A 15,877-nucleotide genomic window follows, 5' to 3' on the forward strand; every position below is an offset into this window, starting at 1 on the left:
GATCTTGGTGCCAACAAACAATAGCACAGTTCATAAAAGAATTTCCTATAGAAACAGATATCCTGACAACTTAAAAAGGAAAATCACTATCTATTATAACTTCAAAACTAGGAAACATGTTCAAGTATAGCTGTGTTCACCATGCAGCAAATTAAAGCATAAAAGGTAAACATGTTTATTAACCAATCATACATCCAAGAAGGAAAGTAGTCACTTAGTGATCCCTCCTAAACATCTTAACTGTCAATGGCAATAACATCTGAGTTAAAATGCAAACCTGTGATTCTAACATTGCCAGTTTCCCTTCCTATATGATTTTAGCATCTTTGCCTGATGAAGAAGCCAATGAAGCTTTGAAAGCTTGAATGATGTATTTCGCACATGTTGGTTGACCCACAAAGAGAGTGCTTTGGATGGATTGTGCTGTATTTAGAATATGATATGTGATAATAGAGGAAAATACACTTACGGATGCACATTTCCCGGCTTTCATAAAATCCAGGACAACACTGAGATTTTCTTCTGTACATAGTTTTTTCACCATGCCTGTAGGCAGTCCGATAACTGATTCTGTTAGATAAAACATGTTTTAAAAATTAGCAAGTGTTTGCAAATATGGACTTCTGGATAAACCAACTTCTCACACATCGTATTTCTATTGCTGATTCTATATGGGAGTGCTAAAATTGTTCTAAAGCAATTTGAGAAGTAAAAAGGAACAAATCTGAGAACTATTTATAACTCATTTCAGCACTCCTGCTTTCAAATGTGAGATACAAAGTGGATAACCGAGACCTAGCAAAGACTTAACACATCTGGGATGGTGTAGTCAACTGACTTCATATGTAATTATGTAAGCATCTTTTATTAAACCTATAAGGTGAGAAAAATTCAAAATAGCTTTTAGGTACATGTAGCTGTAGTCAAACAAGATAAGACAGAACAAAACTCTGAGGACCAAATTTACAACAAGATTATGTTTGAGGTGGTCTCTATGCTCTTGAACACAAAGCATAGAAAATGTGTTCTCTAGAAGAACCAACTACAATCAACTTATATTTTATACATACGTGATTAAATATACAAAAGTCCAAAAACATTTATGCCATACTATGATAGCTTTTATGGTGTCATAAGACTCTATGCTGTGAGTTGTTGTAGGTCTTTTGGGCCATATGGCCATGTTCTAGGAGTATTCTCTCCTGATGTTTCACCTGCATCTATGGCAGGTATCCTCAGAGGTTGTGAGGTCTGTTGGAAACTAGGAAAATTGGATTTATATAACTGTGGAAAGTCCAGGGTGAGAGAAAGAACTCTTTGTCTGTTGGAGCTAGGTGTGAATGTTTCAATTGGCCACCTTGATTAGCATTTAGCCTGACATAGTGTAATCATCTAGTTTAATAATCCTTTACAAAATCCATATCAAATACTTCAGCAGATTATATATCTCTTACGTTCTTATTTTCTTTGTTGTAAGCCACACTGTGCTCCTTTGGGGAGAGGGAGCAGGATATAACTAAAGCATTATTATTATTATTATTATTATTATTATTATTATTATTATTTTCTGACAAAGAAACTATGATGGCACAGATTTGAAGGTGCCACAATATGTAATTGTATTTCACCAGATTCTACATTCTTTTTAATATTAACCCATTTCGACAAAGAAATCAGAAAACAAAGATAATTTTAAAATCACCTGTGCCGTGTGCATTTAAACCAGTTGAGTATGTCTGTACAGCTGGTGTAGTAAACTTGATCAAAAGGGTGGGGATAAGATTCTTGCACTGTGACAGAGTAACTGCATAGAAATAAATTAAAACCATTAAGTATGTATATTAACAGAGCAATCATTTAACTAAAACATTTTAATAGTGACATTTTAATAGCAAGTAACATTAACTTTACAGAAAGATTCAGAAATATTATTGATGCAAATAAAAATTTAATTTTAAAACAAAACAATGAATCATCCTAAGGATGTTTTAAACCAAAAACATGCATGTATTTATTTGCATAAACCTGTTGTAAACTATTTAGATGTTTTCTTACACATCACTTCCATTCTATCCAACAGCCTTCCAATAAAAGTCATTTAGCACAAGCAACTTCAAGCAACCATTTAACATGTCATCAGTCGGAAGGCCACATATATTCATAGCTCCAGTTAGCAAAACATTAATCTATACTCTGTAATATATAAATATATATGTGATGTGTAAACACATATAAATATTGTTATGAAACTGGTAAGAAAATGGTGAGAAAACTTTTATATGCCTCGAAAAAAGCAATCTTGGCATATAACTTGTAGAATTCAGGGGAAAACAACTAACAATAGGAAATGAGAAGAAATCATTTCCTGGTTAATTCCTATTTCAAAATAAAGCATCTTCTGCACCTAAATTGGTCTGGGAGGCAGAAAAGTGGTGGAAATGACCCTAAATTCTCATCAGTGCATGCAGCCTCCATGACACACTTTGCCCATCCCAGCTATAGAATTTGCTCCCAATACAGAACTGTGTTATTTTACTCTAAGTCTAACACATTCATTGTTTATTCAGAAACAAGATTATAATTTTTCACTTATGATTTCAATCCAGTTGTAATTATCCTATTTGTCAATGATAATAATAATAGTAATAAGTTGATGGGTAACATGTTTACTAGTGTTGACAAGCATCTGTTTCAGTACAATTCCTACTGCCATGCTAACTTTGAAGAATGTGGCCTGTTTGTTCTCCCATCTTGCCACACCCATAAACCTGGAATGAGATGAAAGGTTACTATGCTTAGAAACAGCCACTGGTCAAATCTTGTGTGTGTGTGTGTGTGTGTGTATTACTCATTCTTCCCCCAACAAATTGTGTGAACTTGATCCCCCACCCTCCAAAAAAAAAACCCTTTGTGTGCATGAAAAGACTTTGATTTTTAAAAATGGACAGAGGGCTAAACCTTCTTGAGAGGGCTAAAATGAATATATATATATATATATATATATATAGAGAGAGAGAGAGAGAGAGAGAGAGAGAGAGAATGAAAATTATGCACAAGTAATAGGAATTCCTGTCTACTTTCCACTTCATCACACAGGGATTTTTTAGCATCCTACGACACTTCCCCACCAGTCCAGCAACAGATGGACATGCTGCTCATCACATGACATTGCTGGACTTCTGGCGGCAGCCCCATCCACAAACAGAGTGGAAGTGTCATAGGAAGCTTACCGCCAAACATGGGAGCCTGCCCATGTTGTGCTGGCTCCTTGTGCCATTTTGGCAATGCTTCCCCCATGTGATGGAGGAAGTTCTACCATGATGAAGACGTGTGCAAGGCAACAGAGTTGCCCGCCCCCATCCCTGCCATTTTGACATGAGGCTGGTAAAATGGCATGCAAGGGAGTCCTCCGTGTGATGAAGCCCTTAGTTGGCTGCTAAAGAATCACACAGCCCTTTGGCTCTATATAAGCATGTTCAATATGATGGACATACAACATACTTGTACATTTCAGTCATTCATTTGATGGAGAAAAGGAGGAATCTCAGTTTTCACATCCATGTGAATTAAAACAAATAATACACTACACTGAAATTACAACTAAACACATCACATATGTGGTCACTGACTCAACTGTGAAAGGGACTTTTAATAGGAAAGGGGTCTTTTAGTACTCCTCCCTGTTATGTTTTCAAATGCTTTTAGAAGTATTTTAATTCAGTTCTTGGTTAACCACCCTAGGCAATTGTTTTAATTATTCTTCCATGATATAATTGATCCAGTGTTAACTGTAGTTTGTCTTAATTTGTATGGTAGTCCACCACAATCTGTTCTGAGAGAGTCAGGAGAACTGAGATTACACACAGACACATACATAAATAGGTCTCTGTGTGTGTGTGAATTTCCTGCCTGTCTCAAATAAGATAATAATTAACCCAACAAGTTTCATATAGATTTTAAAAGCTTCATAATCATACCTGGATGGCTTCCAATAGAGTTAATTATATTCTGAATATGCAGATTCTCCTACTGAGTTAATTGGATTAAGGAATCAATTTATAGCATTCGGTTATTTATGTTGGTTTCCACTTTCAAAGGCACACATGGATATATTTTAATGAAAAAACAAGTATGCATCTATTTGAAACAGTTGTACTGATTTTTCATACTGAAGATACTGAATGATATGTTCTGTAACTTGTAACTAAAATACTCATCCAAATACTAAAATAATTAATTAGAAATTTTACCTTTCCCAGTGGCTACACACATTTGGATCTTCAAGATTTAGGGATAATGTTGTTACCGTCCAATGGTACAAAAGTATGAGCTGAAAGGGAGCAAACCAGTCCAAATAAAGAACCATTTTTTTCTGTAGAAAAGCCCTACGAGGAGAAAGAGAAAACATGCACTAATATTATTGTTAGGCACTGTACAAACTATAAAATAGGTTTCACACAATATCAGGGGGAAATATTATGGGTACTTCTATACTGACACTATAATCCATCTTGGACTGGTTGAAAAGGAACTACATAGGTTATCAGTTTGCCATGCTCTAGTATAAACTTTTGGCCATTTTGAGAAGACAGGAACAGTATTTTTCTTCTCCAGTCTGCTTGGACCATTGTAGTACTCTAGCTGTTGGATTGATTCAGCATGAGAGGAGCGTTGTGGATGCCACAGGATCTTTTTCACGGTTCCCGGGTGCATGTGGAGACACTTCAGAGAACTAGATTTCTTTCATCCACATTCTAATCTAGATTATTTGGCAGAGATTCTGAGATTTTATGGAAATTACATTTTACTGTAAATGTGAGAAAGGGCTTTCATTGTCATGAGAATCAGCCCCTTAAAGTAGTAGAAAGTATCCAAACTGTGTTTAGTATAGGTTGTGGTTTGCAGACTGTATTTCAGACCAGCCAAATACTGCCTCACAAACCGTGATTCGTAAAGTGGTGTAGCAGAATTGTATATCATGCCAATAACATCCTGAAAGTTATTTTCAATGCATCCAATATCTTATGGACAAATAAGGCTGTGTCACGGCAGTTAGACCTGAGTTTGTTGCAGTGACATCAACAGTAAGGCTTAGAAGAAGCCAGTTTTCCTCCATTATGAGTACCCAAGTGAAAGGAACTAGCATAAAAGAACTTGGGCACTATGCCAAGACAAATCACATGCCAAGGGAGGCGGGGGGGGGGGGGGGGTTAGCTTCACAATCCTTTTTGCAAGGTTTTGATCAGCACCAAATAAAAAAGCTCAGTATATAATATTGTGGTAGACATTGTGTTGTGTTGAAAAGAAATCAAAGAGGTGATTTCTTTATTAAGGTATATTATGAAGGCAAATTGTATTTCCTTTCTAAAAATGTCAATACGTTTCCTTCTGAATATATTTAACAAAAAAACACTGTCAAAATAGATTCCGCAATTTGCATGAACCCCCCAGTGCACAACTTGATTGCATCCTAGTTCTTTTACTTAATTATTAAGAAAAAAATCAAAACACAAAATCAGTAAAACTGATTAGCATTGCTAAAGTGTTTATATTAGCAATAAAAATGTAAAAACAGTATTTAACTCTTACTATCCACAATATGCATATACAGATCTTAAAATCAGACACACACTCACATGTTTTTTTGATTATAGTGCTAATCTGAATTAACAATTAATACTATATTACGAAAGCATTATAAGTTTCATATCTCAATTACATTATCTGGCACATAAATGAACTCATGGATGCATCAGCACTCTAAACCCTTACTCCCCTAGAAGTTGCTGCATTGTTGAAAGTGCTCTACAGAGGCCTATGACAAATGGGATTGTGCTAAATTGGGCATGTCATGAGATTGGGAGAAATTAGGCAAAGATGCACCTTCCATGTGTAGGGTTATTTTGTCAGTTGAATGATTATGAAATATCGCATCTGCACCTGGCCTAAAAATGGACTAAGCATGATTATTTTAAAAGTACCCAAAAATAACTACTACTAAAATACACGTACACTGGCACATTGCTATATAACAGTATGCAGCTTGTTCACGTTGCTGTATGTCAATATGAGGCATGTACATCCTTTTTCCATACTATACAGTACAGTGAGTATACAGTACAGTGTTCCCTCGCTAGCTACTTGTATATATTTTTTTAAAAAAATTGAAAAACGCAAAACAGCAAATCCTCAAAAAGCAAACAGCAAAGTAGTGAGGGAACACTGTACCAGGAAACAATCTATGTGATTCTGTGGAGCTTATACACACACACACACACACATATATATATATATATGGGTGACATTTTATATAAGAAACTTTTATGGATGAAAACTAGGGCTGGGCGGTTTTGTTTCATCATTTCGTAATTCGTTAAAAATTCGTTATATTTTTTTATAACGAAGCGATATTGAATCATTCAGGAGCAACTAAAAAATGAAATGAATTTTTCTAATTCGTTTTGTAATTGTTTTGTAATTGTTTCGGAATTGTTTCGTTATTGATTCGTTATTGACTCGTAAATGTTTCGTTATTATTTCCGCATGTCTGGTGCAAGTTTTAGGGTTGCTGTATGTTTTCTCAGTGAAAAAAAAATAATTATCACACCAACAATCAACAACAGAGGGAGAGGGAAGCTTCAGAAGTTTTTTTAGCGTATTGCACGATCGCAGCCACCATTAACGAATTGATTCGTAATTGTTTTGTAATTGTTTTATGATTTCCGAAATTTCATAAATATCGAACTTTTTTTAAGGAAAATTTCGGAATTCTTTTAAATAACGAAACGCAAAAACCCCTAAAAACGAATCGAGTTTAGAAACAAATTTTTCCGTGTTTGGACAGCCCTAATGAAAACCTCTATTGACCAATAAGCTGCAGTCATGAAGGGTTACAGCATAATAATATGTATTCATCTTTATGATACCATAAGACTCTGATGTTATAATCACCAGTGAAATCAATATTGCTCAAATCTTAACTACTACTTTCTTTCAGATTATACAGATTTTTAACCTTTGCAAAGTTTTTAAGATTCCATTAGCAACTACTACTCCTTTTATTGTTCCAAAAATCCATTCTATCTTTGCAATCAAAGAAAGTTAACAACTTTTTGCTACACTAATTTTCTTTTTTCAATAATAATCATAGAACAAACTGGCAGGAGTAGTGCTTTTTCCCTCAAAAGCACTAGGAAGAAGTTGAAATCCCTGGAGTATGTTGAAGGACTTAATAAATGGAAGTGTGTTTGTATGATCTATTGAGCTCAACTATCATCTAAACAGCTGCATATCACAAGACAGCTGCAAAAGCAGTATGTTTTTACATTATGATCATTTTGTTCACATAGATTACCAGATCAATGCTACTAAATTAGCTTATAAAACCAATAATCTTGAGGAAATAAATATTTTTTTCATAGACACTTCATAGCACTTTATGGCTTATGTTAAATGAAGGGACTTCAGTTGTCTCCCAGATGCCCTCATACAAATAAGAGAGTAAAGCAAATTCTGAAGCAGCATGAAATGGCAGTGTAGATCCAGCCTAAAACCATATCCCCTCGATGCAAAGATTAGGGCCCCATCTAGACATACTGTAAAATCCAAGCTGATATGGACTGTGAGGGGAAGGAATGGCGGCTTAGAAAATGTACACCCCTAACGTGTGATGCAACATGCATCTATATGGAAAGCACAGGAGAAAGTCCAAAATCGGCAATACAATGCACTGTGGATGATCAGTGTATGGATGCTGCAGAGCAGAGATTCAGGAAGAACATGCACAGCAGTCTTTTAAACAGCATTGCCAGTGGAAAAATTGAGTAAAGGAACTAGATGACACTGTCAGGAAAGTTTAAAAAAAAAACAACCTTTTCCTCCTTTCTGAGAGGAAATTGCTTTCCTTTTTTTTTAGTAGGGAGATGAGTTCCATCACTGATTCTCATCCAGAGCTGCTGCAGTCCAGCACATTTCTCCCAATAAGGTAAGAAACTAATGCCATGCTGTTGGACTGATTCGGCATGGGAAGAGCTTTGTGGGCGCCACAGGATCTTTTTCACAGTTCCCGAGGTGCGTGTGGAGACTCTTCAGAGTAGAACTGGATTTTTTTCATCCACGTTCTGATCTGGACTATTTGGCTGTATAGAAGTTGCCTAAATCAGCATTACTCTCCTACCAGTGAAATCACGAGACAATACAACTGTATGGGTTAACTATAGGCAACTTTTAGTTAACCCATACAGTTAACTAAAGCAACTTTTATAATCTGAAAATAGCTTTTATTATCTGTGTGATCTGCCAGCCAATTTAAAGGGATGAACATGAACTTTAATTTTGTGTATATTAAAGGAGGCAGTGGCATTCATAGACCAACTCATTCTCAAACAATGACAAGACACCAAGATCCCCGGATGCAACCCAGTGGTGTTCCCAAAGTAACCCTTCAGGGAAACAGGTGGAGAATTCAGTCCATAACTCTCCCCATTCGAGTGAAAACAAGAGAATGAGAGGAAAGGGTGGGGAGCACACCTATGCTGTCCTCACACACAACAAGTCCCGGCTGGGACTATTTTCTCTCTCTTCACTATAAAGGAGCAATTGCAGGAAAGGAATTCTCACCATGTTGGAAGATGTCCTAAAATCGTCACCCAGCACAGACCAGTCTCCAATCTAAAATGCCCAGGACATGCATTAGCAAGGAAAGGGAAGGATCTCACATTCTCACAAGTACCACATATCTGAAAAATGCTTTTTGCAGTGTGCATTTCTCAGCTCAAGAAAAAGGCAGTAAGCAATAAATGTATGGTAACAGCAAATAACTTGAGACATAATGGCATTATTATTTTAGACAAAGACAAAAACATTAATTAAAGCATCAATGCTGATTTTATCAAAACTTCTGTCTAATCCAATTTGTCAGCCTTGATTAGTCTCATGTTAATTTGAGGCTATGAATTCAGCTGATTGCTTTTATTGATTGTGCTGGCACTGTTAATGGATAAAGCATATGAAATGCAAGAGATGTTAATAGAAGATAGCAAAACAATTTCCACAAGTAGACTCATAAAGTGTTGCTAGTTTTTGCACATATTTTCATGTTCTGTGACATAACCTATTATTTGCCACATAGCATAGAAATACATTTTGATTTTATTTATTTAAAAACCTAAATATAAAACAAACCATTGATTCATATGACACAGTGTTTTGTCATAATCTGTTCCAGGATTTTAACTGAAGACTAAGAAATCTAAAGATATTTTGCTCTTTACATTTTTATAATGAACTGCTTAGTAGAGCAGTAAAACAGAGAAACAAAATACATAACTATTTTGACAAAATGCAAGCTAATATAAACAGACAAACATACATAATATGTATAAATTGATAAAATAATCTTGGGGCATTAATAAATAGTACTAAACTACAGGGTATAAATAGCAATATTTTATTATAAATGAAATACTATTTTATTATCTAACATGATGGCCTAAAAGCATATGAATTTCCAGTTTGCATAATCCAAAACGATACTGAAAGCCTGCTGACACACATGCGAGCGAAAGCACTCATTTCTTGGGTCTTTCAGTCAGTAGTGACTGAATAAATCAGGAAAGCATCTATGGGTTATTTAGAACTACTGTCAAAGTGGGATCCATGGATTATTGCTCTTCTCACAAGCCGGAATCATAAGACAGAGTTTTCCCCCAGCCTGTTAGGAGAACTCTGAGGGCCATTCCAGACATGACTAAATCCTGGGAGGAATTGGGATATTTAATCCCAGTTCCTCCCAGGATTTAGTTCCCACCTCCACCCCTAACCCCAGGCTTTCCTGGGGGAGGGGGGCACTACATGCCCTCCCGTGTGAACCAGAGGTTGATCTAGGAGCGCATGGAGTGGAGCCAGCCCCGAGCCACCCATTTAGCCCCCAAACTTATCCGAGGGGCCTGGCTTCGTGCTCAGGTCCCTTTGTTGAAAGCTCCATCAAAATGACTTGTCAGGAGGTTGGAAAGGGGGAGGAGGGATTTGGGATGGAGGCTGAGCCAAAGAATCGGAATCACTGTCAGGATTGACTCCCAGAATTACAGAAGTGGCACTGGGAGTCAATCCCCACATTGCCTATGCCTGGAATGTTCTGGATCTTGCATTGTTTTTGTTTACTAGCATAAACAACTGTATGAACAGAAACACTTTGATACTGTAATTACATACAAGTTTGAGCTCAAAATTCTGAATCACTATTCATAACACTGCAGCTTTTCTTAGACTCTTTAAAAATAAGATGTCCCATGTCACTAAACCTTCAAATTCATTCCCTTTAATGTGGCACAGGATCTGCCTCACAGACAGTCTGCTACATCATTAAGGAGAACTAACAAAGGCACTGCCTTAGAAAACCCTAACAATCAAAGACATTTTAGTTGTAATGAATATTTTTTCCAAGATAATTTCTCCTATTAAAATATGTTAATTGGCTCTGGTTTCAGGTTGTCAGAAGTCTTCTGAAAGTAAATGCGGAAGCAAATTCCTTGCTGTGAGCAGTAATTTGAAGTGAAATGAATGCCTATTTTTATTAACATAAGGGAAACAATCCTTAAAGCCCGAAGTGCATCTTGTAGTCATATCTATTAGACCAACTAAAAAGCACAGAAATTGCTATGCAAGGTTTCTTCATATGGCAAAGATGTTTATGAATAGCAGACAGAAAATGCCAGAAAAGGGTTAGGGTTTGGATTGGCATGCAATGATGTGGTAAGATGGGTCTGCAAACTATTAGACTGAGCTCAATACCCCTCAAACTGTACTCAAGCTCCCTATAGAATAGGGGTGTCGAGCCCATTTTCATCTAGGGCCACGTTACCCTTGTGGTTGCCTTCAAAGGACTGTTGAATCCATAGATGGGGAATCCATGGAGAGGGCCAAATATATTTTTTCCATACAGTACTATTTAGTTTTACCCTATTTGGGTACCCAGATACTATTGAACAACAACTCCAATCACTTTGATTATCCACCTTGTGGACTGTGTCTCCTGGTGCCGCAGTCTACTGGTGGTGCAGCAGGTTAAACCGCTGAGCTGCTGAACTTGCTGCCAAAAAGTTGGCAATTCAAAACCGAGGGGCCGGGTGAGCTCCCACTGTTAGGCCCAACTTCTACCAACCTAGCAGTTCATAAAATGCAAATTTGAGTAGATCAATAGGTACCGCCTCTGCAGGAAAGTAAAAGCACTCCATGCAGTCATGCTGTCCACATGACCTTGGAGATGTCTACAGACAACACTGGCTCTTTGGCTTAGAAATGGAGATGAGCACCACCCCCCAGAGTTGGACACAACTAGACTTAATCTCAGAGGAAAACTTTTACCTTTAGACTGGGGATAATTGGAATTGCAACCCAACAGCCCTTGGGCTCTGAGGTTAAATGACATTTTAAAGTCAGACATCATATCCACAAGCTTTGTATCTAAATTCAGACCCCACTATCCTGACTAAACAGAACAAACTACCGCTATCCAGATGTTACTGTGTCATGACTTCCATCAGCTCTTGTCATTATGTCTAATGATGAGGAATACAGAGGTTGTAGTGTAGCATCTGCAAGGTCACATAAAATGACACATTAGGGTTGATTCGGCCCTCAGGTCTTGAGTTTGATACATGTGATCAGGCATGTAGCCGGGGGGGGGGGGGGCTTGGGGGGCTTCACCCCCCCCCCCCCAAATTCTCATGGTGTTCCGTGAGAAGGCCTTACTGGTACATTATTTAAACTGTTATGTTTATTCATATCATGATCTGGTCACCATTCTCAATATATCTCATATGCATGGGGGTATTGGGGTAATAATACAAAAGGTTTGCTAGGGTAGACCCTCTTTCACTCAGAGTCAGCCCCCCCCCCCGAATCAAACTCAGCCCCCCCCCCCCCGAATCAAAATCCTGGCTACAGGCCTGCATGTGATATTGAATACTACATTTACACCTCAAACGGTGTTTTCTTATAAAACATTTGTTTGGGTTTTTTTTAAAAAAAAAAAAACAGCCTGCACGCACTTTTGTAACTCAGTGGTGTTTATAAAGGACAGCTTCATCATGTTTATTATTTTTCAATATTTATGTGCACTTTTTATTCCTCGAATGATCCTGAATTCCTCGAATGATCCTGATAACCTTTGTTAGTGGAGAGGCTATTTAAAAAGGCCTCTGTCAGATCTCTATTTACACAAAAATACAATTCCTAGTAATGTGGCAAAGAAGTACACCTTTGAGTAGCTAGACCCCATGTTGTTTAGGGTTGTCAAAAACAGTGCCTAGAACAGAATTCAGTGTCAAATAAACAACAGTACTATTCACTTATCTGAGCGGAGGCCACTAGGGGGCACTAGAGAGAGAAGGATAGCCCATTTTATGGGGTGGGAGTGGGTTGAAGGAGTAAAACGATTTCCCCCCGTTTTCCTGTTATTCCCCCTCACCACCACCACCACCCATGTTCCCGTCATGGAAACAACCCTCATTTATGATATGGGAAGGGGGGAGGGGGTCTAACCAGCTAAAACGGGGGAAATGAACTATCCTTCTCTCTCTTGTGCCCCCTAGTGATCTCCGCCTGGATAATAGAACAGTACCATAACAATGAATGCAGCTCTTTAAAGAATAATCTCACAGGGCCGAACATTTACAGAGAAGAAATTTGTACAAGAAACATATTTCTGCACTTGTCTTCAAGGGAGAGCCCATAAAATACATCACAGCAGTCTAACTTACTGATCATCACAGAAATAGCTGTCATTTACGATATTCTTAGGCGTAACTAGATATCACGTGCAGTGATCCAAATTTTGTAGGCATCTTAATACACATACGCATGTTGTTGTTTACTCGTTCAGACGCTTCTGACTCATAGACCAGCCCACGCCAGAGCTCCCTGTTGGCCATCACCACCCCCAACTCCTTCAGAGTCAAGCCAGTCACTTCAAGGATACCATCCATCCATCTTGACCTTGGTCGGCCCCTCTTCCTTTTTCCTTCCATTTTCCCCAGCATAATTGTCTTCTCCAAGCTCTCCTGTCTTCTTATTATGTGGCCAAAGTACTCCATCTTTGCCTCTAATACCCTTCCCTCCAATGAGCAGTCAGGCTTTATTTCCTGAAGTATGGACTGGTTGGATCTTCTTGCAATCCAAGGCACTCTCAGAAGTTTCCTCCAACACCAAAATTCAAAAGCATCTATCTTCCTTCGCTCAGTCACATAGTCACATAGATAGTAAAATTTCAGAGGTGGAGAAGAACAAGGTTCCACAGCTTAATAGTAACATGTTATGAAACACTGATTGACTGCAGTGTGTGTCAAACATTGTGCCAAAAGAAGTACAATGTGTACACTTTATATCCCAACTGATATTAATGGTTCCTCTTTCACAAAAACTACTGCTAAACATTTAAAAGCTACAGAACTATTACACATGGGTAGTCTTTTGTTGCTGATTATCCTAATTTAATACTTTCAGAAACTATTAGTAATGCTTCTTGTTACTTCAAAGTATGTTAGTGCTAAAAATATAGAATGGGAAACAGAAAAATAAATGGAACTTCAGAATATAATTACATGGGAGGAAAATCAATTTATTCCAACTGGTACGTAAGCATGCTTAATTTTCTGGATCGTACCGCATGTTTGAGTAGAAATGTAAAAAAAATCTCACTGGAAAAAGAATTGCTTTTTTATTCATGCCTATTTCCTATCTAACTTTCTAAACACCCACATAGAGCATAAATACAAATCCAGCCCTCTTTTCAAACTTTGCATTCAGTCTAATTGACAGATACTCTTTGGAAACAGTTGTTATTTACAATATGTGTCTGGTGAAAAAAAAGATTAAAAGATCCAGTTTCCCTTTACTTCCAAACTTGTCAAGCCACAGCTGGTGCATCAGATTTTGAGCAACTGTTCCACATACACACAACAAGGCTTCTATCTTCTGTAAGGTTTGCTCAGGTCATCTGCATGTGGCAAGGATTAAGTAGCAATAAATCTCTTTTTTTTTAAAGTAGCTATACAGTGCATTTGCACAATAAACTCCTATGACACAGTGAGATTCTGACATCTGACATTCTCTTCAGAGTAGAATCCATATATCACACACAAAGAACACTGTATAAAGGTTCCCTTTTATGCACCGTTGAAAACATTCCAAAAATGATGATACAGCCCGTATATTGTCAGTCAATGTGTAAAGAATATACTGAGAGGAAGAAAATAAAAGTAATTTATGTGGAAAGAATGACCTTTTTTACTTAAGAATAGCACCTATTTGGTTAAAAACATCTTTGTACTACTGTTGGGAGAGCTTTACTAATGTCTACTGAATTCTGATATTTTGACTATTTCAGTACTTTGAGAATAAAATATGAGTGATTGGCAACAACAAAAAATTATGATATCCAAATACGAACATGCAGGAAAATTCAGATGTTGACTCTACAAGATTCTTCAATAATGGAAAGAGGCACACTTTTGTAGGACAACCTTGTGTTTACTTAATGAATATAGGCATCCTGCATCTTATGTCAGTTAAAAGTTTTATAGTAGTTGACTGACACATTTGTTTGGGCAATTGAACCCGGGCAGGCAAGAATCAACCTGGTGGCATCCAAATGATGCAAGGACCTTCTTTCCCCCAACTATGACACAGAAGAATGGATTCAAATTGCATGAAAAAATATTCCATCCAAACATTAGAAAGAACATCCTGGTGGCAAAAGCTGTTCAGCAATGGAATATACTGCCCAGAAATATGAGTCTCTCCTTCTCTGGAGGTTCTTCAGCACAGACTGGATGGTCATCTGTCAGGGGTGCTTTGATTGTGTTTTCCTGCATGGCTGGGGATTGGACCAAATAGCTCTTATGGTCTCTTCCAACTCTATGTTTTATTACTCTATGTCTTCTGTTATAAATTTTGCTGTTTATGTAGCCTCCATTTTATTTTTTAAAAATCTGTTAACATCCCCTGAAAAAGGGTTATTAAATATTACTAGAGTGAAACACATTGGGCTAATTAAAAGGACAAAATAATATTTTTCAACATTCTGAAGATTTTGTGTTGTTGAAAACTTTCATGGCTGGAATCACTGAGTTGCTACTGAAACATGGCCATACAACCCAAAAACCTCAAAGCAACCCACATTCTGAGATTTTGTTTCTTCCTTACATCCTATCCAAAACTCCAGCCTGAAACACCAGGTAGGCAATGAAGCTCAGAGAAGAGAGGAGGGCACTCACCCCTCTACCGAGCCTTTAAAAGAAAATAAAAAGTTACCAGGCCACCATGTCTCCTTTCCAGCAGGCCTCCTGGTGCATAGAAATGGCACGCCAGGAGCTGAGGGGCAAGGAGAAAAATAACTCCTTCCCCTACTCCCCACCCTCCTCCTGGCACATCATTTCTACATACCAGGAACCCTTTTCTTTTAAGGGCTTCTGGAGGGACAAGTGACACCATGCCCTCCCAGAAGTTACCAGGAGGGCATGTGGATACCCAATGGGGAAAGCCCATTTTGGGGGGAGAGTTGTTGGGACAGAAATGTGTGCCAAAGCGGGTTTTTAAAACCTGCTTTGGCACACATTTCTGTCATGTCTGGAAGTGCCCTTCCTTCCAGAAGAAGATTGCACAACATTAAATTGGATTTGGGAATAGTCAAATTTGCCAAGTAAAAAGTAGGCACAAATTATCCCTGAGCTCAGTGTAAATGATATGGCCAGACTCACATTATCTTTGAATTCTATAAAACAAATGTGGTATTAGATGGTAGCTTTAGCAAAAGCAAACTAAAGTTATGCGCAGGATACTTGGAGAAGTGAGAGCCACCGCATGTATACTGGACATA

General features: G+C 37.7%; 1 protein-coding gene across 3 annotated transcripts in view; it reads right to left on the reverse strand.

Moving 5' to 3' along the window:
- Nucleotides 1-15,877, reverse strand: part of MEGF10 (multiple EGF like domains 10) — a 129,380-nt gene that overhangs the window by 95,288 nt on the left and 18,215 nt on the right. For all 3 annotated transcript variants that reach the window (XM_060761994.2, XM_067464468.1, XM_067464467.1), the window contains exons 2-4: nucleotides 4,251-4,385; nucleotides 1,703-1,804; nucleotides 470-570 (exon numbers count right to left, since the gene is read on the reverse strand). In XM_060761994.2, the coding sequence (XP_060617977.2) occupies nucleotides 470-570; nucleotides 1,703-1,804; nucleotides 4,251-4,366 (319 nt within the window). In that variant the 5' untranslated portion in view covers nucleotides 4,367-4,385. The remainder of the gene's footprint in view (nucleotides 1-469; nucleotides 571-1,702; nucleotides 1,805-4,250; nucleotides 4,386-15,877) is intronic.

The sequence above is a fragment of the Anolis sagrei genome, chromosome 2 (genome assembly GCF_037176765.1).
Source record: "Anolis sagrei isolate rAnoSag1 chromosome 2, rAnoSag1.mat, whole genome shotgun sequence".
NCBI classification, from domain to species: domain Eukaryota; kingdom Metazoa; phylum Chordata; class Lepidosauria; order Squamata; family Dactyloidae; genus Anolis; species Anolis sagrei.